This window comes from Amblyomma mixtum, chromosome 6 (assembly GCF_055824585.1).
Source record: "Amblyomma mixtum isolate Tamu chromosome 6, ASM5582458v1, whole genome shotgun sequence".
NCBI classification, from domain to species: Eukaryota; Metazoa; Arthropoda; class Arachnida; order Ixodida; family Ixodidae; genus Amblyomma; species Amblyomma mixtum.
The window spans coordinates 159633725-159660708 of record NC_143017.1 but is presented as its reverse complement, the minus strand read 5'-3'; the positions used below and the strand labels follow the sequence as shown (position 1 = coordinate 159660708).

The 26984-nt window shown below is 46.4% G+C and overlaps 1 protein-coding gene across 1 annotated transcript; it reads right to left on the bottom strand.

Moving 5' to 3' along the window:
- Window positions 1-12: 12 nt before the first annotated feature.
- On the bottom strand, window positions 13-26685 carry LOC149340971 (alkylglycerol monooxygenase-like). The gene is made up of 10 exons (XM_089549910.1): window positions 26542-26685; window positions 19493-19623; window positions 18728-18879; window positions 15148-15251; window positions 14427-14589; window positions 10859-11004; window positions 7248-7382; window positions 5909-6025; window positions 5204-5286; window positions 13-1843 (listed from the first exon to the last, which is right to left on the bottom strand). The coding sequence occupies exons 1-10, from the start codon at window positions 26650-26652 to the stop codon at window positions 1633-1635; spliced, it is 1353 nt and encodes a 450-aa protein (XP_089406036.1). The 5' UTR covers window positions 26653-26685; the 3' UTR covers window positions 13-1632.
- Between the last annotated feature and the right edge of the window lie 299 nt (window positions 26686-26984).

Here is a 26984-nt window from a genome sequence, read left to right as displayed (position 1 = left end):
TCGCAGTACCGATTTTTACAAGCAACCCGTGCAACTTTTTATTCAAGGAAAGGCCTAAATGCACTCCAGTGATGTTTTATATACGCCCCAAGAAGATTACATAAAATATCATTAGAGTAGACGCCGCCACGACTATCGAAGGCCATCGAAATATCGATAGAGCTTAGTTCTGCTGCGCTGACTCAATGGTCCAGCTGCCCGTGTTTCGTCACTTGAAGAGGACGTTCATGCTAGACGCATACTGAGAGCAGTTTTCCTTGACCCCAAGGTCCCTTTTGACTCTTTGTGTCACCATACTGTTCTCGCAGCCTCGGGCAGTCTTGGCGTCGGAGGGAAGCTCTACAAGCGGATTGAAAACTACTTAAAAGAGCGGCAAATTAGTAGGACTCCAAATGGTCCAACGTTGTTTGACGCAGGGGAGAAGGGGGCACCACAAGCAGCTGTGCTCAGCCCTCTCCTATTCAAAGTTACCCTGATACAAATAACTAGGAACCTGCCGCAAAGAGTACGCATCGTGATTTATGTAGATAATATCTGTATCTGGAGCGCATCGCTCTCGCGCTATATTAACCCAGCAACGTCTTCAAAAAGCGTTACTGAGCATCTCAACGCATTTGGCTCCCGGAGGTCTTCGTCCCTCGCCAGAAAATAGTGTTGTCATTGCTTTTACAAGGTAAACAATGACCAGATATCCGCTCTTCCTAGGTGGACGGGTGCTACCTTACGTACTGTCTCCGCGACTCCTTAGGGTTGTGATGGGCAGAAAAATCTCTTGGACACCTTGAAAAAAAAAAAAAAACTCCATGAGAGCATCAGAAATTTTCACGCACATGGTGGCAAGGCGACGGGGTAGCAGTTGCCGCTTAATGGTTCTGCTTGAAAAAGCATATGTTGACGGAACATTACGACATTGTTTACCAGTGCTTCCTAGATTATCGACTTGTAAGAGGACCTTGGAAGCAGCTACGAACAACTGCTCGCAGATCTATCTTGGTCTTCCAAATGTATTTTCTTCCTCGGGAGCAGTAGCGGAAGCAGGATGCCTACCGGGAGATGCCATCCCCTCCCAAGAAACTATATGCGTACCCATCTCCAGCATGTACTCCAAGGGAACAAGTACTTCGTACACTGTGTCTATGTAAGCCACAGTATACCTCTGGTTTCGGCCAAGCTGTGAATGTTCTGGAGCTCCCTACTACTTCTCATTTACCGAAATTGCTGCCTCCGGCCCTTCCTCCCTGGACATTCGGGTCTAAAGATCAAACAGCTTATGTCCAACGCGGTTCCTTCTTTAGAGGGGACCAAATGGTCAGCATGCAACAAGCAGCAGACGTCGCTTCTCCGTCTTCGTTGAAAGGCACTCCTTATTTTTTATTTATATCTGTCGCTGTAATCTCAACTAAATGCGATTAGGAAAAAATAAACGTTCCTATTTTGCCACTTGTCCGTGCGTAGGCCAAGGAATCAATGAAAGACTGGAAAAAAAATGTTTGCTCGTCTTTAAAAATAAATCCTGGCAAAATTTCTGAACGAAGCCCTATACTACACCTGCATGGAAATGATGAACCCGGAATAGATGTCAAACCATCGGCATTTTCGTTGACTGTGTGCTTATATACGCGGACACTATTTTCAAACCAATTTCGCCTTTCTTGCCACCATAGCCATTTCCCAGACGCTGGCGGCGACGCAACCCAAAAAGGAAGCCGCGAAAGTTGCCCTGACGATGTTCAGGAACGCCGTGGAGAGAGCTGTGTCAGCCAAAGCCGAAAGATGTAACACACGGGCGTCGACGAAAAACATCAACGCACACCTGAGGGCTTCCAGTTCAAAGGCATGGCTCCTGCAAGACAAAAAGTCGCGAAAGATCAGGTGCTATGCACGGTAGAAGTTTAAACAGCACAAAAAGAAAAGCGTGTACGAGAAAAGCACTTGAGCTGCCCAGATGATACTGCTAATGTTCGATTACGTTGTACTTAAAGTTTAAGGCGGCAGCCGGCCAGACTTCCGGTCGAACCCTTCAGCCCACCGGAATATTAAGGGGTTAGGCAACGAAGGCGTTGTTGTATAGCGCGTAAATAGTACGCGACTCCAGCGGACAACCTCAGTAGAGAGCAGGGCAGCTCGCAGACGACAGCAAACAGACACATGCCCACGCATGTATGTCATGCATCATAAAATGTAGCCGAATGGATGCATGAAAGAGTGCGTGTGGTGTGGAGGCTACGTCACGACCTGCCACGTCAGCTGGAGCTGCGAAAGAAAAGAGCCTTTTAATACCAATATTAATAGCTCAGGGCTAGAGCAGTGCGAGGCCATCCTGACCGACTCCGACCCGATCACACAGCTCATACTGGTGACGAGGGTCAAGGCGGGGGCGGAGATCAACAGGATCCTGGACTAAGGAAGACAGACCACCGACGCTCTCTAGCTCCCCCCCCCCCCTCCCACCTATGTCCTAGTTATTCATTACCGCAATAAATGTTTTTACTACTACTGCTCTACCAGTATCACAAAGTGGGGAATGCGTGTAGGCCTGATGTGAGCAGTGGGGGCTGGCGCTTGCGCCAAAGAAACTCTCATGCCTCGTGCAAGAGAAGCGGGGGCAGAAGACACGTCCCAACTGAAAGTTTCCTAAAGGCAAGTCCCATAATTCTATATATATATCCATATGGTTTATATGGAGTCAGTATGGAGTGCATACAGTCGGTATATGGACGACATAGAATGCGCGTATGGTTACTTACGGAAGCCGTATGACGTCATGCACACTTTATGGAAGTTAAACGGAAATTTTATGAAAAGTTTATGGACTCCGTGCAAAAAACGTACGGATGTTCATATATATTTCCCCATCATATGGACTCTATATTCCCATAATTCCATAGGAGCGACTCGTACGGAGCGTTTTAGTAGGGCTGGGCTGGCCGTATAGTACCTGAGTGGGCATGTTGCCACGTGTGCAAGGAGGCCGCTCATACATGCGGGCAAATTTTACGGGCTACACAAGACTGAAGAGCAGGCAACCGAAGTTTACAGGCTGCCTGCGCAGCACCAGCCGGGAGCCACGACGGCTGTTTAAGGGCAGAGAGCTACAGTTACCACGTTCAGCCAACATACGAGGTCTGTTAGAAAAGTATCCGACTTTATTTTTTTTTTGCGAACACCTGACGGATATGAAACAAGCGCGCTTGCATCACGTGACCTTGAACCTTCGTGCGCATGCACGAATTTTTTCCCGCCTGCTGATAGCGTCAGTCGCTGGGACGCAGCTTTGAGTGAGGTGGTGCGCAGTGCTCTCGTCGGTTTTTTATTGCAAGGAAAATGGCGGAGTGGCAGGAGCAGCGCTACTGCATCAAATTTTGCCATAAACTGGGCGACAGCCAATTGGAAACCATTCGAAATATTCAGACGGCTTTCGGTGACGATGCTATGAACAGCACACAGATTAAGCAGTGGTACAATTGATTTAAAGATGGCCGCACATCGGTGGAGAGCGAGCCACGCTCCAATCGGCCATCAACATGCCGAGATGACCAGGTCATTGCCGAACTGAACGCTGTGGTGATGCGGGACCGTCGCGTGACTATCCGAGAAATTGAGGAAGAGGTGGACATGAGCAATTTCTCCGCACATTCCATTATCACCGAAAATTTGGCCATGGAGAGAGTTGCGGCGAAATTCGTGCCGAAGCTGCTCACGGTGGAGCAAAAGCAGCTTCGTTTTGAATGAAGTCTCACAGGACATGCTGGTTTCCGCAAACAGTGACCCCGACTTCATCAACATCATAATAACTGGTGACGAGGTACGACCCGGAAACCAGATCCCAGTCGTCACAGTAGAAGCATTCCACGTCACCAAGACTTCAGAAGGCCCGCCAAGTGCGCAGCAATGTGAAAGTGATGCTGACTGCTTTCTTTGACACCCTGTGTGTGGCAGACCACGAGTACGCACTCCACAGGGTCAAACAATGACCAAAGAGTGCTGCAGGGATGTCCTTTGTTGCCTACGGGATGCTGTGCGGCGCAAGAACCCGGAGTTGAGGTCAACAGGAAAGTGGCGCATCCATCACGACAATGCTCCTGCACATGCCTCGCACTTGATTCAGACTTTTTTGGCGAAAAACCAGACTCCTGTAGTTCAACAGACTCCTTACTCTCCTGATATGGCCCCTGCGGTTTCTGGCTGGTTCCCAAAATCAAAAGGCCATTGAAAGGAGCGCGATTTCAGACAAGGAAGAACATTGTGGCTGCAACGACAGCTGAGCTAAACTCCATTCCGAAAGGGGCCTTTTCGGAATACTTCCCAAAATGGCAGCACCGCTAGGATAAATGTGTGTAGTCCCAAGTAGACTACTTTGAAAGTGACTAGGTTTGAAACGCTCCAGTTATGCAAGTTTTTTTCCTACGGCCAAAGGTCGGATACTTTTCTAACAGACCTCGTATGCCTCACTCAGGAAATACGAGGGCTAAGTTCTGGGCTCCACAGTGGCGGAGCGTTGGCAAAAAGAATTCGGGCTACCCAAGAAACACCGGTGACGGTACCACATTGGCAGTACACTAGCGAAGAGTTGGCATTCCTCCGAACAGTGTTCCAAACGGCGAAAACAGCATGTTTGACAGCATTCAATGTAGCTTGGTGCGTACAGCAGTAACTGCAGCCATGCTCATGCGCGCGCAGTTTTAGCATAAAAAAAAATCGGAGCTCTCAAGCCGCAAAATTGGGACAGCCAGCCGGCGGCGCCGTGAATACAAGTTATGGCTGACTTGATACCATACTCTCCGGAAACGTTTTGACAGAAGTCAGTCGCTCTTTTTTTTTCTTCTAGATTATTCGAAAAACATTTTAAAGAAACTTTCCCTTCCCCTCTCTGAATGCATTTTTTCTCACCCTTGTCCACTGCGCAACCCTCCGCGGTTGCTCAGTGATTACGGCGCTCGGCCATTGAGCCTGATTAGCTTGGTTCGAACCCGGCCACGGAGGGCGCGTTTTGATGGAGTCGAAATTCAAAAGACGTCCGTGTGCTGTGCAATGTCAGTGGACTTTATCCCCATGTGGTTGGAATTATTCTGGAGCCCTCCCCTACAACACCAATTTGTTCTTTCACGCCCACCTTCCTTTCGCGCGGTGATAAAGAAATCCTTCAAAAGTGCGTTACCAACAGGTAGAACAAATCTCAAGCCGTTAAGTTTCCAAAACTCACCGCTTGTCCAGAAAAGCGCCCATCACAGCACAAGAGAAGAATATGTAAGTAATGCCGCAAAGCAGCGTGCCCGTGGTGATCATCTACGAAATCGAAAAGGTGAGAATCGTATTGTAGTGTCAACCTTAAATTTACCGCGAAACCCGATTAAGTGCCGCAAAAGCCAAGTACACCAGCATAATGTAGTTAATATATGTATTTGGTATTTAACGCTGTATCTTGCATCCTGTGGAGCTTAACTCAGTCTCAGAGAGTTTATATTCAAATATTATTCTTGTAAGGACATAGCCATGTCTTAGGCGGATAGGACCAAAAAAAAAGATGTTTTGACATCTGTTGAAAAAAAAATAATTGTTAAACACAGGTATACTTGTAGTGCGCGTCTCGGCTTGATAATCAACTTTACGCATGCCTTCATACCACTCCACATGTTTATCAGCAACGCTGTCCAACGCAGGCTGTAGAAGAATCGCACGTCAGCAAGCTGTACGAACCGTAATTTCCTATCGCTTTCAAGTTTTATGTGTTGTTCGTACCCATGTAAGAAATGAGCTATACTTCATTTCTGCTATGATCAACCAAATTATTACGAGTAATATCATGGTAATATTAAAACCGAGGAAAAAGCAGCTATTGCTTGCGTACAGATCGTTGCATTACTAGTGTGATTTGAATAAACACGCATATGCTAATTTATCAACCTACCGGCCTCCAGTGCTTGAGCTTCACGTACCCGATGACGATAAATCCAAAATGCAACGTCACGTAAAACTTGACCAAGAGCGACGTCTTTGGCGCGTAGGTTTCCACGGGTCTGCGCACCTGCATGACGACAAACGAAAATTGTTGAGAAAACTTTTTTCAATCGTTCCCTCGCAAGCCATAAAAGCTAGCGCCGAATGCACCATCGTACTGCATTCTTATCAATGAGGCCAATACCAACATGTGTCTCCACTCAGCACCTCCGAGACCCTTCGGTCTATTTATTTAGTTTTTTTTTTTTGGCCTAAGGCGCACAATGTTATTAACGCAAGAATACATTCATGGCCTCCACTTCGTACTTTCCACGTGCGCCTCCTGATCTGATCCCCGCACATTCGCTCTTGCCTGCTAGGGTGTCTCGATGCCGGCGTCGGTTTTAAATTTTAATGTAAAATAAGCACTTGAAGGAAGGGACCGGTATTACAAATCTTATTACAACCTTACGACCTTATTACAAATCTACTTCACCTTGGGGGATTCCCCTAAACATTTGGTCAACACCGGTATAGAACGGATTCATGCCTCAAAGATGCGAAAATACTTTTTTCTGCAAAGATATTTTGTTGTTGCTAAGTTGAGCCCCGACCCCAGAACGGCGCGCCCGTTGCGGTGACTCCGCGATTAAGGCGCACTCTGGTGTTGAGGTGGACGAGTCACTGGAAAGGGGACACAGGGCTTATGCCGCTGCCATAGCCGTCGCTTCGGCGCAGGTGGCTGCAGCGCGAGCCTATTCGATCTCTTTCTCTCACTTTTTCACCTTGGCCGTGATAATGGCCTGTTTGGTAAAAGTTGACAGCTCCGCCCACTTTCTTTTCTGATGCAGGAATGAATTTAACTACTACGTTTTCATCTCTCTTTGTCCGCAGATTTTTGTCCGTCCCCCCACACACACACATACAACGTTAACAAACCTCAGGTTAGCGAGGCAAGAGGAAAAAGGACTACTATTTTCATGGCCCATTGAGCACCTCAGCAATACAACTACGTTATCGGCGGAAATCTGCGCCAACGACGCAGAGCGCTCAGCTAGCCTACCCTTCAAGTGGCGATTTTTTTACGAGATATTTTCAATGCAATATGCACTGTCAAAATCAAACATCACTCAACACAGTTTATTCAATATAGCTAGATTGCCTAATCGAATGCTGCTGCATTTCCAGACAGGAGAGTTTCCCTTCGCTAGTCTTACGCCGTTTCTGCGCATGAAGTAACCGTTAGAAAACAAAAACAGTGCAGTTTAAAACACAGTGCAAATGCACAGTCGTTAATTTTGTCAACTCACGTCAGGAATATCGTTCGGATCGCCTAATCTTGGTGTCCCGGGTTGCCATCCGGGGCCCTTGAATAAGGTGGAGAGCTTGTTGCCAAGGCCTTCGATACTGATGACCTGCTTGCAGACATTTAGGAAGTGGTGCATCTGAAAACCAAAAGTATTTATCAAGACAGCAATGTTAACGTTGAAAATAAGAATCAAGAAATGTTTAAGAGCTCCGTACATGATCATAAAGACCACTTGGGAGTTCTTGGGTATATTTTTACAATTGGTAGCTGAAATATAGCGCGGAGAGGCGTCCAAGTTTATTAGATGTAAATGCCTCGAATTAATTGAAGGAAACACAAGTAGGCAGCAGAATAATAACACATTCTTGAGCATAGACGTTATGTACACCGTAATACACGCTTAAGTCAACTAACTGTTTCGTTCCTTGTAGAAAAAATGATATGCGTGCCGGTTTAAGCAACGAAGCAGCCGAGTTGGACTTTATGACATAGGCTGCGCGAGCATAGAGTCTTGTACGCAATGTGATTTTAACTTAGTGATTCATCCACTGTCTTGTTGCCACCAGTGGACTGCAACCTCCTCCCCCAGGAACGATGACGAAGCGAAGGTGATCGTATACTCTTGTAACGGTGCAGCACTTACAATGTCGTCTGCCAAATGGCAAGCACATGAACTCACTAATCGTAGCGCTAATCCCGTTAAGCTCTGCCGTATGAGAATTGGAAGTTTCGTTTTCAAGCTTCAGGTATTTCAGAATTCTGAGTTGCCAAATCAGGTGCTATTTGTTGGGTACAAAATCGAGTACATATCATGTTATTTCCGAAACAGTTCCACAATGCGTTTTTATTTGCGGTAATTTGAACAATCAATCATTTTTTTTTCATCTCAAATGAAATACCTTAATGTCAGACAATGCTGCAAAAACGAGGTTACAGGAAGGGCACTTTTGCTGGCATTATATCGTTTTTCGTCTTTTTCAGTAACTTTTACCTGGTTCTATTATCACGTACTGTGGAGGACAGAAGTCTCCAGGACGCGCAAAAAGCGATGGTGGCGCATATGAGCTATGTTCTGAGGCGACCATATCATTTCCCTCCAGCTTATTAAAGTACGCGTTCCCAGCTATCACCTCCACAACGGGTGGCCTCATCTTCCCGTATAATAACGGCTCACGCGTCCTGGAGACTTTTGTTTCCGGTGGTACATTCAACATCATCATCATCATCATCATCCTGACTACGCCCACTGCCGGGCAAAGGCCTCTCCCATGTCTCTCCAATTAACCCTGTCCTGCGCCAGCTGCCGTCACCGTATCCCCGCAAACTTCTTATGCTGAATTCCAATGGCAGGTCGAGACCGCTCCGTCGGATCGCGTACGGATCGCGTCGGAGCGCGTAGATTTGCCACCTCCCAGTTTGCGGTTGGAATGCCAGTGCACCCTCGGGAGCGCGACGCCAGCGCCGCAGCGGCGACCGCGGAAACTAGGCGCGCCGCCGGAGCGGACGCCCTGCTAGCTTCGTGTTCGAGTGCGACAGGAGCATGGACAGGAGTTGCGAGAGGCGCGATCTCCGCGTTGACAGACGCCGTCTCGGCGAAACAAAAAGGAGGTAGTACGAAGGCCGTAATGTAAAACCAAAGCGTATGTGCAGGATGGTTCACTCCGTGAACACGCGAGTATGCGGCCGCGGTCTTCGGAGAGCCGGTGAGCCTGTCCCTACCGTTCACGAAAGAAGTGGCGGACGACGCGCAGGCAAGTTGCCCGCTGCTCGATTTTCCAGCCTTGCGACTGCGAGACGCAATCCGCTGAACCAATCAGCGAGACAGTCGAGCTTTCGGCAACGACGCCGCCCGCGGACACGCCGAGCGACGAACTGCGCTGCCCCCCGGCCAACGTTTCTCCCTGGCTGCCGTAGTCGTCGCTAAGCCTAACTGTTTTTCATCGATGCCGCAGCTGAGGGCGCTTCGGAATTGGCCAGCGCTGTAGTAAAGGTGCTACTCGCGTCACCGTTTTACTGTGTTCCTCGTCTCATAATAAAATAAAGACATGATCGATTTCTGCGACGCTTCCAACAGCGGAGCTAGCAGACAGCAGGCCAGCCGCACTGGGCATCAGGAAGAAATTTGCTTGTATCGCAGTTATCACTTCTACCAGCAGCTCGGTATATGCCAACGATCCTCAAAAATGATTCATTTTTTACATTCCTCTACTCCAGGGCTTGTTATGAACGCGAACAAAGAATATTAGCGCATTTTTCTGACGCCGGCGGCAGGCATATACAGGCCGGCAGCTTCACACTCGCTGTCCGTTTCAGACGAATCTTCACTGCTGGACTCTGAGCTTTCAGTGCCCGAGTCGGAACTGTCACTTCCATGAAGCAAAATTAGTGCCGCACGGCTCGAAGCAAGATCATTGCCGTCCACTGTTGACTGGAAAGTGTCCGTCTGTCCCGGCTCGCACGGCTCACCACGTAGCGACGACAGGAACGAAGCGGCTGCTGCCGGTCGCGACAGGAAGCAGACGCGGCGGAAAAGAAAACGTCACGCGAGGTTCCGGTCAAATCCGCCGATTTCGGCAGATCAAGAATCGCTGCTCCACGGAGCGATCCGGGATTTACGCCTGATCCCGATCTGCCATTGGAACATACAACTCGCGCTCCCATTTTACCATTGGAATACGACTGATCCAAACCGAGCAGAAAAACTTGATCCCGATCTGCCATTGGAATTCACCATTAATCTCATTCGCCCACCTAACTTTCTGAGACTCCCGGCTACGCTTGCCTTCTCTTAAAATCCACTCCGTTACCCTTAAGGACCAGCGGTTATCTTGCCTCCGCGTTACATGCCTTGCCCAAGCTCATTGCTTCCTGTTGCTTTCGACTAGGATGACATCAATCCGCGTTTGTTCCCTCACCCACTTCTAGCATTCATACCACAGCAGTATCGGGCCTTGGCTTACTGGGCCTCTCCATGTACGTTAAATGCGGAAACCTTTCAGCGTTAGAGCTGTCACCTGTGTACTCAAAACGTTTAGTGCAGTGTTGTCCTGCAAGGAGTAGCGCCTGACACAATTTTGATTACGTGCTTACTAAGTTCTGGATGTTAAATCAATGGACGGTGTCAAAAAAACTGTTTAGAGACTTTTTGTCCATTGACCACATTATCTCTTTCTGTTGATTTTGGCGCTGACTGGAAATAGGTGCGATTCGATAACGCTCTTAAGTCATGCCTTCACTTGAGTGATAGCAGCTATACAGCAGAGTTAAGCGACATGAGATATCACGAATACTTAACCGTGGAGGCGTTTATGAAATACAGCTGAAAGTAGCAGCTAATTTCCACACTGTACCTCAGTTCAGCTGCTATCAGAGGCAGTTTACGTTCAGAAAGGTAGCTATAGGTTTTCGGAGAAACGGAGTTTGATTTCATTTTATAGAACTTGGCCATGGCGCAGAAATCTGGAGAACCTGGGTTTCCCCGGAAAACGAAGACCCTACCTACTGTGCACTAATACTGCAGAAATCGCGGACACCTGAAGAGTTGAAACGAACATAACATATATCTACACGCATAAAAAAAGCAAAATGGAAAAGAAGGCAGGCCCAGCGCACCTGCAGGGTCCAGGGATCGAAGGTGTTCACGGAATGCGTTAGCCCATAAGCAGGCCTGCTCTGTTCAGCCGCGAAGGTGCCGAAAAGGCGATCCCAGATGATCAGTGTGCCGCCGTAGTTTTTATCTATGCAGTACCGATCTCTTCCTGAAAATTAAAGAAAGAAAACATCGAGTGAAATAGGAGCTATGTAAGTAATCCGCAAGTGTACCGCCGAGTGTTCCGCAAGACTTCAGCAATGGAAATTATCGTAGCACTTTAAGGAATATTCAAATCGTGACCCCAGTGTTGATTTAAACAAGAACCGTACTTGACTGCCAGAACGCTAAGCTTTCTCTAAGCCGATTTCACTGACTGCAAATTAAACTTTATGTGTCCCACATTTGAACATTGGAGGCAACGCATTTCAAGAAAGAAGATGAGCGTGGAAGTTTGAGACAGGGTTTGCAATACGGCTGGGCTGAATTTGAAATAGCTGCCATTTGCGACCTGCCAGGAAGTGAACTGAGTATTTTAATTGCTAGAAATACTGAAGGAATTCTGATTGTGTAGAGTTAAAAGCATAGCAGAAAACAATGTTCATTCAGGAATAACAGAATAGATCCAAGAATTTGTCAAAGTTGTAGTTAAGTCAACCTTTCCTGAAAACACTTCTCTTTCCGCAAGGCACAGGCATGGCAGTGATGTAATACAGCTGAGAAGTGCGCCAGGAGTTCCTTCCTGACATCCACTCTACGCCCACAAATAACTCAGTTCTAAGTGCAAACGGAAATCTAATCGAAATATATTCTTTTGCTCAGACTCTCAGCCTCCAAAGGCTGTGCTACCGAACCGCCTCGGTAAGCACGGCACTTGTGGCGCCTGTTCTGGCAGCACAGACAACGAGGATGAGAGGATGCAGCGCAGCTTCGAAAATCGTTACATCAAGTGCCAACAATACCGCGTAAACACAGAAAAGAGAAATGTCGCATTTTCTACGTCCCTTTACGAAACAGTCAGCGAACACGCACTTTTCTTCACGGCGGCCAGACGGATAAGCATACGCTGCCTTTGTTTTCATGAGTTCACATGGATAGTGCAGAAATGGCAAACGACCTGCATTCCGATTCTAGCGCGTTTTCACGTATTTGAATAATTCCGACGATTGAAAAGCGGATTTAACTGAAGAGGCAACCATATTTGCAAGTATTGAACCATGACCCACAGGCACATGACACAGAGACAAATGTACACATGTGACCACAAAAACACACAGTGCACAGACACGCGAGACTAAGACACGTGACATAAAGAAACTAAAGGAACACCTAATTACCTCTTGTGTTCGCAATACTACAACATTAAAAGCTGTTGATACCTTTACCGGAAGTAATTTCCCTACCGGTATGGTGACGTCACGTACGGTTTGGTGAAGTCTCTTCCCTCCATCGAATGGACGAATATTACGACCGACACACTTTTTCCCTCGCATGTGCTCAATGATTTCGCATTAAATCACATGTCCGCCGCGGTGGCTCAATGCTTATGGTGCTCGGCTGCACACCCGAAAACGCGGGTTCGATCCCGGCCGCGGCGGTTGAATTTCCATGGAAGCGAAATTCTACAGCAGGCCCGTGTTCTGTGCGATGTCAGAGCACGTTAAAGAACCCCCGGTGGTCGAAATTTCTGGTGTCCTTCACAACGGCGTTTCTCATAGCCTGAGTTGCTTTGGGACGTTAAACCCCATAAAACAAACCAAACAATTAGAGGATATGCCACACACACACACACACGTGACATGATCATATATAGCTTTCGCAAGCCCTGCTCCCAGGTACGAGAGTTTTCCACAGCAACTTACTACGACGACACCGACGCCGCTTGCGCCTGAGTGTCTGCTATCAAGATATCGGTATCATTAAAAGAAAGGGAACCAAAGATAAAAATGGCTGAGGCTTAACTTGGTTAAGCCTGGAGAATGCGAAACATCGTTGTGTCGCGTAATTTGGAGGCGCACAACCACAGCGACGGCGCGAGGTGGGCCCCCGTTTCTCCACTACCGTGACGTCATCGTGTCACGTGGTGTGGCATCATCGTGTCACGTGATTTGGAGGCGCACAACCACAGCGACAGCGCGAGGTGGGCCCCCGTTTCTCTTCTGTCGTGACGTCATCGCGTCACGTGGTGTGACGTCATGTATCACGTGATTTGGAGGCGCATAACCACGGTGAAGGGCTGAAGTGGTAGCTAAAGTAGTGTGCTTCGCATAAAATAATACCGAGCGATATACAACGCTCAGCAGCCATACTTTTTATCGCATCGAGAACCCTTGTTTCGGTGCGATAGATTCGAGCCTGCATAGGCTAGCTGCGCTACAGCGAACGCGTAAATGCACAGAACGCGTAAATGCACATCCGCTGCCGTTTGAAGAAGCTCCACTAGCTGTCGTACATTCGAGTGAAGAGGCCGATCGGGTGCCTGACAGTTTCGAATGTGTGTAGCTTGGTGGATAACAAAAAAATTGAAATCAAGCTAACAGCACTGCAGAGAGCCATGGAAAGAAAAATGATAAACGTGAAAATTGGAGATAAAAAGAAAAGTGTGGACTAGAGAGCAATTACGATCGAGGATAGTTAGCTGAGATGAACATGGCATGCAATGCGTTTGAAAACCGTCGATCTAGTAGCGTGTCAGATTAGACGGCGATCGAGTAAAAAAGAAAAGTAATCTGGCCGAGCAAAAGTCAGACTTTGTTAGAATCTTTGGAAGTTTTCTGAAATAACAAGGCTGCAGCACGTACACATCAGGATTAACTGGACGTTATTGGTAAAGGCTTTTGTCCCGCAGTAGATTCAGCTTGGGTAGCCATGCTATGTGGATCTTCGTGTGCGTGACGCCCAAGTATTCAGGCACTTCACATTTTGGCCACCCACCGAAATTTAACATTTAGCCCTGTGATCACTCGGCTCGATGGTTCAATGGCTGTGTCTATCAGTTGCTGAGCAGGAGTTGAAATATTGGCCGCCGAACCACTTTGGCATCATTTTGATGGGTGCAAAATGCAAGAACACTCCTGCAGAGATATTTCAGTGCACTTTAAATAACACCAGGTAGCAGAAATTGACCGGCAGCCCTCCACGACGATGTATTTATGTTTATGCTTGCAGTGAGTAAATGACTGAGTATGAGTGAGTGAGTGAGTGAGTGATTGAGTGAGTGAGTGAGTGAGTGAGTAAGTGAGTGATGGGGAGGGGGGTTGGAGTGTGACTGAGTGAGAGCGAGTGAGTGAACGAGTGAGTGAGTGAGTGAGTGAGTGCGAAGGGGGTGGGAGTGTGAGTGAGTGAGAGCGAGTGAGTGAGTGAACGAGTCAACGAGTGAATGAGTGAATGAGCGAGTGAGAGTGAGTGAGAGTGAAAAATTTCTAATCGACAATATTGCACACGTACAAGACTTGAAATTTGCAAAAAAATCTTTGAATATATCAGTGCTCTGAATCAGGGAAAAAGGATATATAAAAAACAAGCACGCTTCAGTTGAACAGGCCGATTTGCCGCACATGTGCAAGGCTATAGCGCGCGGTAATATAATACCATGGTGAACACGATGGTGGCTGGGTGTGTTGAGCACCAACTCGAATGGTCCCATTGTCTGGATGGCTTCGGTGTGTATGAGAACCTGGTAGAGACGGTTGAACTGCCTATGCACCAGGTACATGCTCGGTGACACCACAAACGCTAGGGGCAGGTAGAGCAGCTGCAAAAGGTCGGTGCAGAAATAAAATTATATCCGCACAAGGACCCAACCCATTTAATATTTGAAATAAACAAAAACCTACAACGGATACTCTTTGCAACGCCCAGAACTCGTGGAATAACTTAAAAACCAACTAGAAGTAATTGTAGAAAAAAACCAAACCAGCGCAAAGGACGCAGACTGAAGTGTATAAATATGAACGTTACTGAAATAAAAGCAGTCGATAGACTAGCATCGTCCTGTCTTCCTGTTCTGTGTCTCCGTCCTTTGCGCATGTTTTCTTTCTACAATCTTGTACAGACTCGCCCAGCTCTCCACTCTACTGAACTTGAAATAAGGAGTGATAATGGCCATTATCTGAAAAAATTATAAGACGTGGCTTAATTCGCGCTATTCAAGGACAAATAAATGTAATATATTTTCGCGCCCGCATTTTCTGGGCGCTACGCGGACGGCTTCGGATTGAATCACAATGGAACAAGTTGCGCAACTTGGTAAGCAATTTCCTGCGCGTCAATATCAGCTTTTTGCTCTCTTTGACGTAAGGGGTTGACTTACTGGTTCGTAGTAGGCCTGCAGAACCGACTGGCGAAAGGCGGTTGTCAGGTTGTAAAACTCAGAGCTGTGGTGTACCTGGTGACCCGACCATGCCAGGTTGATCTCTGGACTCGAAAGAGATCAAGGAAAAATCAATGGCAACGTAAGCAAAGAGAAAACACGCGACTTTTTATAATCCAGTCGTTCTTTCCGTTTTTGTCCCAATATGTCCTTACTTTCTAACTACCCGATCAACTGTGCTGTTATGATGAAGCGCAGATCATAAGAGTCGTTAGGGCCGTCTGTATAACATTCATCGTGCGATCGAACGGACGAAAAAAGGACACGGTCGAAGGCGTCGTAACTCGATTTGCGCATAAATTAGGAGTTGCATAAAAGACGCAGAAATGTAGCAGTTATCTCAAACTACATTTATTAGCTATCATTACGGAGTGCGCCGTAGAAGTACGCACGCGGTAGGATGGTTCGACAGGATACCGGGAAGCTATCTCAGAAATCTAAATATATGATTCAGAAAAGCCAAAGCATGAACGTCTAACTCCACAGACAGAATAGAACTAGTAGAGCTGTCGAAGTTAATAAATAAGCGGAAGGTAGCTGAAACCAGGAAGTTTAACATGGAGAAAATGGAGAATGCTCTAAAGAGCAGAGGCAGCCTGAAAGCAGTGAAGAGACAACTAGGCGTAGGTAAAAACCAGCTGTATATGATAACAGACAAAGAGGGCAATGTCATTAGCAATATGGAAAAGATAGCTAAAGTAGCCGAAGAGTTCTATACACGTTCAGTAAAGCAGAAAGTTGGGCTAGTTGGTATCGATTGGTTGTCTGTGCGCCGTTTTTAGATGGAGTTCTATACAAATCTATACAGCAGCGATTGTAATCAGAATGTTACTGAGAGAGGCAGTAGAGCACACAATATGGACATCCTGCCGGTAATGAGGGAGGAAGTAAAGATGGCCTTAGAAACAATTCAAGGGGGGGCAAGCAGCTGGTGAGGATCAGATAACAGCAGATTTGTTGAGGGATGGAGGAGAGATTGTGCTTGAAAAACTAGCCACCCTGTATACGCAATACCTTATGACCTCTAGCGTATAGGGCTTGGAAAAACGCTAACATTATAATAATTCTTAAGAAAGGACACGTCAGGGACTTGAAGAATTACAGACCGATCAGCTTATTGTCTGTTGCCTACAAGGTATTTACTAAGGTAATCGCAATAGAGTGAGGACAACCTTAGACTTCACTCAACCAGCTGATCAGGCAGGCTTTCGTAAAGGATACTCGACAATAGACGATATTCACGCTGTCAATCAGGTGATACAGAAATGCGCAGAATATAATCAGCCTCTGTATATAACGTTGATTGATTACGAGAAAGCATTCGACTCAGTAGAAACATCAGCAGTCATGCAGGCACTGCGGAATCAGGGTGCAGAAGAGTGTTACGTGAAAATATTGGATGATATTTGAAACGATTGCACAGCTACCATAGTTCTCCATAAAGTCAGCAAAAAAATTCCAATAAGGAAAGGTGTGAGGCAGGGAGACACGATTTCGTCTATGATATTCACCGCCTGTTTATAGGAAGTATTCCGGGGTCTGAAATGGGAACAGTTGGGGATAAGAGTTAATGGAGAATACCTACGTAATCTGCGATTCGCTGATGACATTGCCTTGCTAAGTAACTCAGGACATGAACTGCAAATCATAATCAATGAGTTGGACAGGCAGAGCAGAACAGTGGAGCTAAAAATTAGCATGCAGAAAACCAAAGTAATATTCAACAGTCTAGCAAGAGAACAGCAGTTCACAATTGGTGGCGAGGTGCTGGAAGTAGTAACAGAATATGTCTGTTTAGGGCAGGTAGTGACCGCTGATCCGGATCATGAGAGGGAAATAACTAGAAGAATAAGAATTGGGTGGAGCGCATATGGCAGGTTCTCCCGGATCATGAATGGCAGTTTACCAATGCCCCTCAAGAGAAAAGTATACAACAGCTGTATCCTACCGGTACTCACCTATGGGGCAGAAACGCGGAGGCTAACAAAGAGGGTTCAGCTTAAGTTAAGAACAATGCAGCGAGCTATGGAAAAGAAAATGATAGGTGTAACGCTAAGAGATCGGAAGAGGGCGGAGTGGGTGAGGGAACAAACGCGGGTTAATGACATCCTAGCCGAAATCAAGAGCAAGAAATGGGCTTGGGCAGGGAATGTAATGCGAAGGCAAGATAACCGCTGGTCCTTAAGTGTAACGGACTGGATTTTAAGAGAAGGCAAGCGTAGCAGGGGCGGCAGCAGTTAGGCGGGCAGATGAGATTAAGGTGTTTACGGGGATACGGTGGCCTCAACTGGCTAAGGACAGGGTTAATTGGAGAGACATGGGAGAGACATTCGCCCTGCAGTGGGCGTAGTCAGGCTGACGATGATGATGACATTTATTGAATTGACATTTATTGAAGTAAATTGAATTATGGATTTATTTAACTCCACTGCTCAAGTCTATTGATCAAACTGCATATGATTAATGATTTAATGTATACGGCGCTGACTCGAGCTTTGTTTTTATAATAATTTATTTTCAAGTTCAGCCCATAATATTGCCACGTATCATTGTAGTGTCCGTTCGTTCGCGCAAGGCCGCAGGAAAGGGGTGTTATCATTTGTGTTCGTGACGCGAGAAGCGACCGGACTAATCTCGATTGATCACAGCCATGCCGAGCTGCATCTACGTGCTTCCAGATTACTCTATATGATCTCGACCTGTTATCTCGAATTTTCTTGCCGGCTTTAAATTGAACAATGTCGCGAGCAGCGGGCATTCGTAGTTCGACGACTGACGAGCACGTTTGTTGCTTACGCCGCCGCCGAGTGATTCAGTTCTTTTGCGGGCGCAAGTCAGCCCAAATAAAGAGATTCGTTTCCAAGACTGATTGGTGTATTCCTGACCGCTGGACTGCCGTCACTACAACGTGACAATATTACTGCAATAACGTAAAATCTACAATTAATTCCTTCTTCGTTGACATCCTAGAAGGCGACAGCTTGTAAAGCAGGCAAGGAACCCTTTCTGGACTTTGCATTTCACTAGCGGATCTTCATTCCAGGTTTGTGCTCTCGCACGGACGGGGTTCATTGGGAAAATATTACTCGCCCTTTTATATACTCTCTTACTCCCCAAACACTCCAAAATTACTCCATTTTATAGAAGGGAGTGCACTAAAGGACAGCTTACTCTCTTTCTACTCCTTCCTGTTTAGAGTGCAGCGTGCTTTTTATCTTCTTTCCCCTTAATTTTAAAAAAAATGAAACCTCTATGGATGGATAGAAATGCCTTGGAATCGCTATTGTATCAGCTGTTCCCGATGCCATACAGAAGGAGTTACAGTTGAAAGCGAACGTCTATTAAGAAGCCTTAAAGATGAACGGGAGAGGGGAAAAAAGGGAGACGGAAGGGAAGAGGAGTAAAAAAACTGCACAATGTTTGGCCTTTGCAGTATCGATTAGCGACGAGTTTCCCTTCTGGTCACGTGCTCTTTAAGAGCGGGCACATGCAGCTGGAAGCAGAAATATGATGTGCTTGCCGTGACTCCAGCGATGCACCCAGTAGTAGGCGAAGTCGATGGCCAGCATTGCGAATAGCCACGTTGCTGTGGAATTCCACGGGAGCGTCGCAATCCTGAAGTTGTTGTATACGTAAATGTAGCCGCCAAGGAGGGTGCCTTCTGTGAGCAGGCTGCATGAAAGAGATTCAGGCTGTTTCAGTTGTTGCCTGCTTTTGTCGCTCATTAAGCGAAAACAGTCACATTATCCAAGTGGCATGAAGACTAATAATATTGCGTGCTAAACGGCTCACGCTTGAAATAAAGAAGAAAAAATCTGTATGGAACGAAGATCCTCGTTTAGAGTATTCGTAACGCATAACAAAAAAGAAAATCAACAAGGTGACCCTATTGACAAGAACAGCAACAGTGAGAGGTAACATCATTAAATCCTACAGCTTCAAGGTGGTAAGTGTATCATCACAAACCTCTTGACGATTTCAGCAGTGAATATCGCCGCGTTTTAACAAGATACAAGATTGACATGACATAAGAAATCTGCATACGTAGCTTATATCCTGAGCAATATCATTACACGTTTGCCCGTATCTGCAGGTACGGTTGAAAGGTTCTTCATAACCACGCCTCACATGCATGGTACAAGGCCAATAGGCGCGAGACTCGTTCAGAGTGCTGGTATCACATATGGTTCACAGGGAAGTAAGGCACGCTTTGGAGACAACTATCTATAGTTTCACCTCTGTCCGCACTAAAAGGCACAACTTCCTACAAGCGCTGACCGCTCACCGAGACAGTTCCTGAATAATTCCCTGTCCTATGGAGGTGAGGCCATCGTCGAGCTGGAAGCGGTCACTGTTCTTCTGCACAAGATTGAAGATGAGCTCAATCACCAGGAACGCTGCGAAGAGGGGCACAGCCTGCAAATAACACGCAAGGGAGAAACGTTTGGGAACGTTTGGTAGTGGGCTGGTTGGAGAAAAGCTGCGGAGGTGACAAAGGAAAAGTTTCTCAGTCATGCTCGACAGGCCATTATCGCCACTTGTATGCTCACAGGTGTGCAAGAAGGTCCCAGAGTGCGTGTGTGCAAGGTGACTTAATGGTCGTGACGCACGAAGACGTCCATGTCCAGGCAGCACAAATCACGAGAAGTCCTTCCAAAAAAGTAACGTTTTTCTCAGAAGTAGCAGTACTAAAGCAGCTAAGTAGTGAGCCAGTAGTCGTAATAATAGCAGTAGTAGGTAGGTAGTAGTGTGACGTCTAAGAGACACAACGCTCATGTCACTTAAGTGTCACGGGTAACACGCCTTTTAGCGGTAGCAGTCGTAGAATTAGTGGCAGCGTTAGTGGTAGTGTTAGCAGTGACAGTGGTAATGGTAGTAGCACTGAGGAAAGAGCACGGGCCCGTCCACTGGCAACAACTGGGGCATTATTAAGGCGACAGCCCTCAATGCCTCATAGTTGTCGACAGAAGGTTGTCAGGAGAGGTGTCACTCTTTTTCTAGTCAGACCAGAAAAAAAAAAATCTTTGCGCACGGTGGGATTCGAACCACCATCCTTCTGTACCACAGCTGAGCGTGTCAATGGTTATGGTACCTCCTGCCAACGCATATGTAGTTCTCCTTACGCTGGAGAGTATTTGCACAAAGGCGTCCAATCAGACGGTCTCCAAACCGCCCTCCAGTGTCTCCAGCATTTAAGATTCACAAATAACTGTGTACTTAATCACCATCTTAACCACACATCAGTGACACAAGCCGCAACACCGCGCTAAAGGCTTTCGCCTCCCCGCACTTTAGGTTTGGTTTGGTTTGTGGGGTTTAACGTCCCAAAGCGACTAAGGCTATGAGAGACGCCGTAGTGGAGGGCTCCGGAAATTGCGACCACCTGGGGTTCTTTAACGTGCACTGACATCGCACAGTACACGGGCCTCTAGATTTTCTCCTCCAAAGAAATTCCAGCCGCCGCGGCCGGGATCGAACCCGCGTCTTTTGGGTCAGCAGCCGAGCACCATAACCGCTGAGCCACCGCGGCGGCTCACCGCACTTTAGGTCAGAAAAGTGGCCCCCTGAATTTTTTTACTTTCGCGTGCATATAGGAGAGGTTGAACACAGATCAAAAATGACAGCAGTAGAAAAGATAAGACGCACGTCACAGACATTGTTAGCACTAATGCGAGGAGGGCGACTGCTGGCTCCTCGCCACCCCGTTAGAATGTGGAGATAGTACGCGAGACCATGCATGGGATTATACGTTCCCGGTAACCATACAGTACTAATGTATGTAGGACACGCTTAGTTGGTCGATATGTTCTTAAGCAGGTGCCGTCATCCTTCGGAACGAACACAGGGTGAACAGAAGTATTTTCCTGTTCGGCAAAACAACAAAAAGAATGTTTTCCTGCAGTTGCCCTCGCTATAATCAACCATGACTGTGAAGCTGATATGTCGCCTCTTTCGGCCGTGCAGTAACCTCGTCTTCCGTGCTGTCGTTGAATTAGTTACATTGTTTGCAATGTAACCGCAATGTGTCCTGAAAATAGAAAAACCGCACATTTCATACTTCTCCTTTTTTACCTCGCGTAACAGAAACTTTGCAACTAATCCGAAAGGATAACCTTGAACAATTTAGGCGGTTAATTATTTTTGGTCGGACAATCTAAACACGTCCTCGATCCACACCACGATGCTTGCGGAGCTGGAGAGAAGTGGCCTCCCATACGTGCTCACGCGTTGCGCGAACGCGTTGTATAGTTCGAGCTCAGCGGTGCATGAATGAAACTAAACGCTAGCAGGTTTCAGGCCTGCTTGTTAGGACAATCCAGGAGCCACCTCGATCATCTCTAATACCGCCTCATTTCCCGCTATTTCCGGGTTGCCTGCGAGTTATGTGCAGGAACTACTCAAGGCAGCCCCAAGCGTTTCCATGCACCCCACTCAATCAGTCTTGAGTCACTGCATATAATTGTGAGCAGTCTCGCGTCACCACACGCCGCATCGATTATAACCCTAACACCTTTAACAGGCCGGGCCGCCGTGGTGGCTCAGTGGTTATGGCGCTCGGCTGCTGATCAGAAAGATGCGGCTTCGATCGCGGGGGCGGCGGTCGAATTTCGGTGGAGGCGAAATGCTAGAGGCCCGTGTACTGTGCGATGTCAGTGTACGGTAAAGAACCCCAGGAGGTCGAAATTATCCCGAGACTTCCACAACGGCATCCCCATAGCTTGAGTCGCTTTGGGACGTTAAACTCCCTAAACCTAACTCAACGACGTTATCCGGTGGATATCCCGTTCGGGTGATATTACCAACATTTACTTGAATCACGTCTGATTACGTTTGCATGATGCTTGTAACAAAGATAGCAATTTTTTTTTGTGATAGAAATCCGCAACGTGGTTCGCTCATTTTCATTCCTTGTTTGCGCCATCACAGATTCATAATTGAATGAAATAATCAACGTGCAAGAGGCACTGGCTCCAAAAGGAGGGTCTTAGTTTTGGAGTATATAAACTGGCTGGAATTCTTCGTTCTGTCGATGTATGCCGAATATGTTGGTGCTAGGTGACTCCTCGTTTCCAGCGTTTCTGTACCCTGATCTGTGTTTCGCATACGCTTGTTGCTGAACATGTTCGCCGTGACAGCGTGCGATGCTATGCAGATTTTACCCCTAAAACTGTCAGCAGTGGGCCAAGCAGCTACAGTTGAAACTCGCTTTAACGAAGCTGACGAGGCCCGGCGATTACTTCGTTCGATTACTTTGTAGCTAAATGTGCTAAAAAGTAAGTATGTATTGTTTCACGCGCGAAACAAACCAATTCAGCATATTTTCAGCTTTAGCTTTGCAGGCTATTCCTTAGAAAGAAAAGAGTCACAAAAATTTCTGGGCGTCATTTTCCATAAGCACCTATGCTGGAATGCACACATAGCAAACTTAAAAACAAGTCTTTCAAGGTCCCTAGGCATCATAAACTATAGAAATCTTTTACCCGTCTGGCTTAAAACAATGCTGTATCATTCTCTAATAGAATATCGACGAAAGTATTGTTTGCTAGTTTGGTGTACCACCTCAAAAGAAAATCTGACCTCCTTGTTCACTGTAAAAAAAGGCGAATCGAGGCATGTATTGTTTAGGAGCACAAGACCACACATTGCCTTATTTTCTGAAATCCAAAATACTTCGTTTAGAAGACATTATTTTATTCCAAACTGCTGTGTATGTTTACAAAGAGAGAGAGAGAGACTCTTTAATGAAATGCAGAGAATTTAGCCGGCGTTTAAAAATCGCTGGCATGCTACTCTGCGTAGGAAGGGAAATTTGGGAGAAAAAGACAGAAGGAGAGCAGCGTGGAAGAGGTAAAAGAAAAAAAAACGAAGATAAAATGCGGCCATGAAATGGGTACTAAGGATGCAATGGCGAGTATTGATGTAACCTATGGAGTGATGGAGCGCATAGTCCGACAAATGGGCTGACGAAGTTCACTGCATGAAGAATGCATGAAGGTAACGTGCAAGTGAATTTAGAGCTTATCTAGATGTCCAATGTCTTTTAAATATGTAAAAAGAAAGTTCATTGCAAGTCTCTGTTGCCTGAAGCAGGCTAAGGGACCTAAAACTTTGTCCATTGTTAGGGGCACTGGGCAGAGCTTCTGCATGCAATGTTCATAGTACGCACGCTCGTTAGCATACGCAGGGCACACAAGTAGGATATGTTTCACAGTTTCTATTGAGGCACAATTGTCACAATGCGGACTGTTCGTTTGTCCAAAACGGTATCGCAAGCGGTTTGTATATGCAGCATTCAGACGAAGTCTTTGATAAAGTGTTTCCAGTTGCCGAGGAATTCTGGGTGAGAGTCTTGATCTAAGATGTGGGTCGATTGAGTGAAGAAATTGGTACTGATGTGTCGGCAAACTCCAAAGCCGATACGTTTCTTCGTAAGCAAAACTTTTAGCCATTTGGGACGCATCCGATTTCGTGAAAAAAGTTCGAATGTATGTTTGTATGTTTACAAAGAAATAAAACTGAATCTGAATTCTTTCAATACAACATTCATTAAACATGACCCACACTCCCTCAGATATACACGGTACGTCACTCCTCGAATTAGAACTAATTACGGTATGCAGATTCCCTCGTACGCTGTTTCGGTCTTAATTAATAAACTCCCATTCATTTACACCTTGTCTCAAGATTTCAAAATTGCTCGTTCATATAAAAATGTTATTAAACTTTACTTTCTTTCAACAGTTTGTATTTAACGCGGTTTTCTTATTCCCTATTTGCTCGATACGTTATGTTTAAAGCCTTGTCAGCTGTGTAGTGTTTCATGCAATGCGTGCCTCATGCTTCAGTGGATGCATTCATTTCCTGTTTTGTGTTGATGTTTCTTTTTAAACATTGCCCCACAGTGTTGCTGCTGTAAACTTATATTTGTACTTATATATATATTTTTTTGTTTGGGGTCTGGGGTCCCGTCAGGCAGAATTTATATGCCTTTAGCTCCGGGCTCCAGTATTTTTGATAATCCGAAATAAAATTCAGTTCAATTCAATTCAATAATCGTAGCTTCATTACAGCACGCGTTAACCGAGGTTCCACGTGGAATCGTCATTCCTTCATTATATCCATTATTTCGCTATAAACCTTTTGGTTATAACGAGGTTCCATTGTACACCAGTGTAATCAGCTGTAGTCTTCTTTCTTCACGTCTAAATCGGAGGAAATGTAATTGAGACTTTGCGCCTATTTTTCACATGTGCCGAGCAAGCTTTTCTCTTGGGTTTGTAAAAATATGCAATGAAATTTACCATTATTTGACCAACATACGCAATATGTCCATGTTACGGCCTATGAGAATCCTCAGGGACTACCCGCCGCGGTGGCTCAGTGGTTACGGCGCTCGGCTGCTGGCCCGAAAGACGCGGGTTGGATCCCGGCCGCGGCGGCCGAATTTCGATGAAGGCGAAATTCTAGTGGTACGTGTGCTGTGCGATGTCAGTGCACGTTAAAGAACCCCAGGTGGACGAAATTTCCGGAGCCCTTCACTACGGCGTCCCCCATATGAGCCTGAGTTGTTTTGGGACATTAAACCCCAATAAACCAACAAACCAACCTCAGGGACTTCCTATGGACCTCCCTTGGATGCAGAAAGTGTGGCCAAAACGATATGTGAGGGATGTCTGCGGGACTTTTCCCCGCGTCCTAGGGATATCCGCATGTCTTTTCAAGATTTCACATGGCCATCCCTTGCAAGTCAACGTTGCCACTCGGAGCTGGTGCGACGACGCTTAATGGCCGTTACTCAATGAGACCCTGGATGGACAGTTTTATTGATATTTCCTTTGAATCAGAGCAGTGGCTAGCAGGACTCTCCTCAGAAAGTTACGTCTTCATGTTCTTCACTTCCTACTTTTTGTTACTAGTACCTCCTCGTCACTATTTCTTTGATTGAATGCAAATTTTTTCCAGTGTTGTCAGCTATAATATTTTGATTTCTGTGCCAGTTTCGATCAAGTTTTCCATTTCATTTTGCGTCACAAGTGCTCTAGTCTATTCTTGCTCATATCTGCTGCTGATGTATAAACACTGCCTTCAGTATACTGAAACCCAGAGCTCCAAAAAGGCTGACCGCGTCCTCCTTGGTACAATTTCAGGCTATCAGAGCATGTTTAAAGGGACACTGAGGAGAAATTGAAGTTGGCTTGTATCGACAGAATACCAGCTCCTGATTACAAAAACGCCACTCATACTGACAACAAAGCTCTTGTAACGTAGAAAAGAGCAAGAACCAAAATACAGGTATCGCCGCCACAGGCCAAACTCGCAAGTACAAGCGTCATGACGTCATATAACAAAACAGTGTTGCTGGAACCAATGGTTCTAGCAACGCTAGGACACGAGAAGCACAAATCACTGAGGCGCAGCCAATGCATGCGCAAATCTCTTTGACGTCGCCAGATGGCGCCACGTGCCGGGCAGCTACGCGCTCGCCTGAAGCATCGGGACCAATCAGCGCCTGCTCGCCGGCGTTAGGCGGGCTCCCGGTATTCCGCTAGCGGTATCAAGGTACACGGTATGCTAAAGGTGTCTATTTGCGAGAACTTCGTTGACGACTTCGAGAACGAGATCCATCGTAACGCTCGCAAAACGCCGGTGCAAACGTAAGCGAAGCGACTGTAGCGACGGCCGCAATAGCCGATAGATGCCTTCAACGTGCTGCCGGCGGTAGCTTTCTTTTCGGCTGCTGCTAGGCCGCACTGCTGGCAGCCAGAAATCACGGAGTCTGCATCACGTCATGTTTCACGTCACTTAGTCCTCTGTCGTCATAGCCGAATCCCAAGTTTGAATCACAGTGGCGGGAAAAACCTTTTCAACTTCGAATCCAAATTTCTTAGAAATAAATGCATTTTCGCTGCCGGCCAAGTGGCAACAAAGCCATGACATGCCGAACTATCGGATTTTGCTATAAAAAATATATTAATAGTGCTCTCCTCAGTGTCCCTTTAATGTTCTCTAAACAGATCCCGCAGTCTGCACAAATAATATATCCTTGATTATGCTTACTTTTAGATTGTGTCGTGCTGTGGCAACTAAATTAACTTACTGATCACTGTTTTTTTTTTTTTTTGCACTGCGCAAAATGCTCGGTACAGCTGAGTTCTTAGATCATTCTCGACAACGGAGCCTGTCGAAACCGCTACTTGACCAATATATACAGCTAACTGCAAGAAAATGTTACGGCCAAAGGCCCATGCGTGCTGCCTTTCAAGCGTTGATGCCGGTTTTTCACCACGATCGCTTACTGCTAAGACGAACGGAAAACGATGTTTTGACGCTTACCTGCACAATGTAGTCCGGAACATCTTCGTGTTTCTCAAAAGACGTTTCATTTGGGCTAACGACATAGACGAGGTAGCCAAGGCGCTTGACAGTTTCGCGCGCTAACTCCATTGCTCCTTCGCGGCCTTCTTGCCGTGTTTTGTCGAGGCAACGCTTCACTTTTTGTCGCGAGTGCATTGCTCTTCAGAGCGTCACCAATCGCCAAGGCCGTCGTCTTTCTTTTTTTTTTTTTTTTTTATCAGTCTCAGGAATCTTGCAACTGGCTCTTATGACAGTGACGTAATGCGGCCAGCTGCTGCGTAGAAGCAGCGAGTTGGATTGCAGCAAGGTGCGAAAGTCTCATAGAACTGTTGCAGTAATTTAATACCTATGTTTTCAAAGGTGCCTGACTTCAGCAGTCTCAATGTTACCTTCCAAACTAATCAGTTACCGCTAGTATGAAG

What these genes read in the sequence shown, in the direction of transcription:
- LOC149340971 (XM_089549910.1), bottom strand. Translation starts at nt 26,652, where the DNA reads ATGGAGTTAGCGCGCGAAACTGTCAAGCGCCTTGGCTACCTCGTCTAT. An exon ending in TGCAGGCCTACTACGAACCA is followed by an intron (nt 14,590 to 15,147) that starts GTAAGTCAACCC and finishes GACCTTTTGCAG; the next exon opens with CTGCTCTACCTGCCCCTAGC. An exon ending in TCGATCCCTGGACCCTGCAG is followed by an intron (nt 7,383 to 10,858) that starts GTGCGCTGGGCC and finishes TTTGGTTTTCAG; the next exon opens with ATGCACCACTTCCTAAATGT.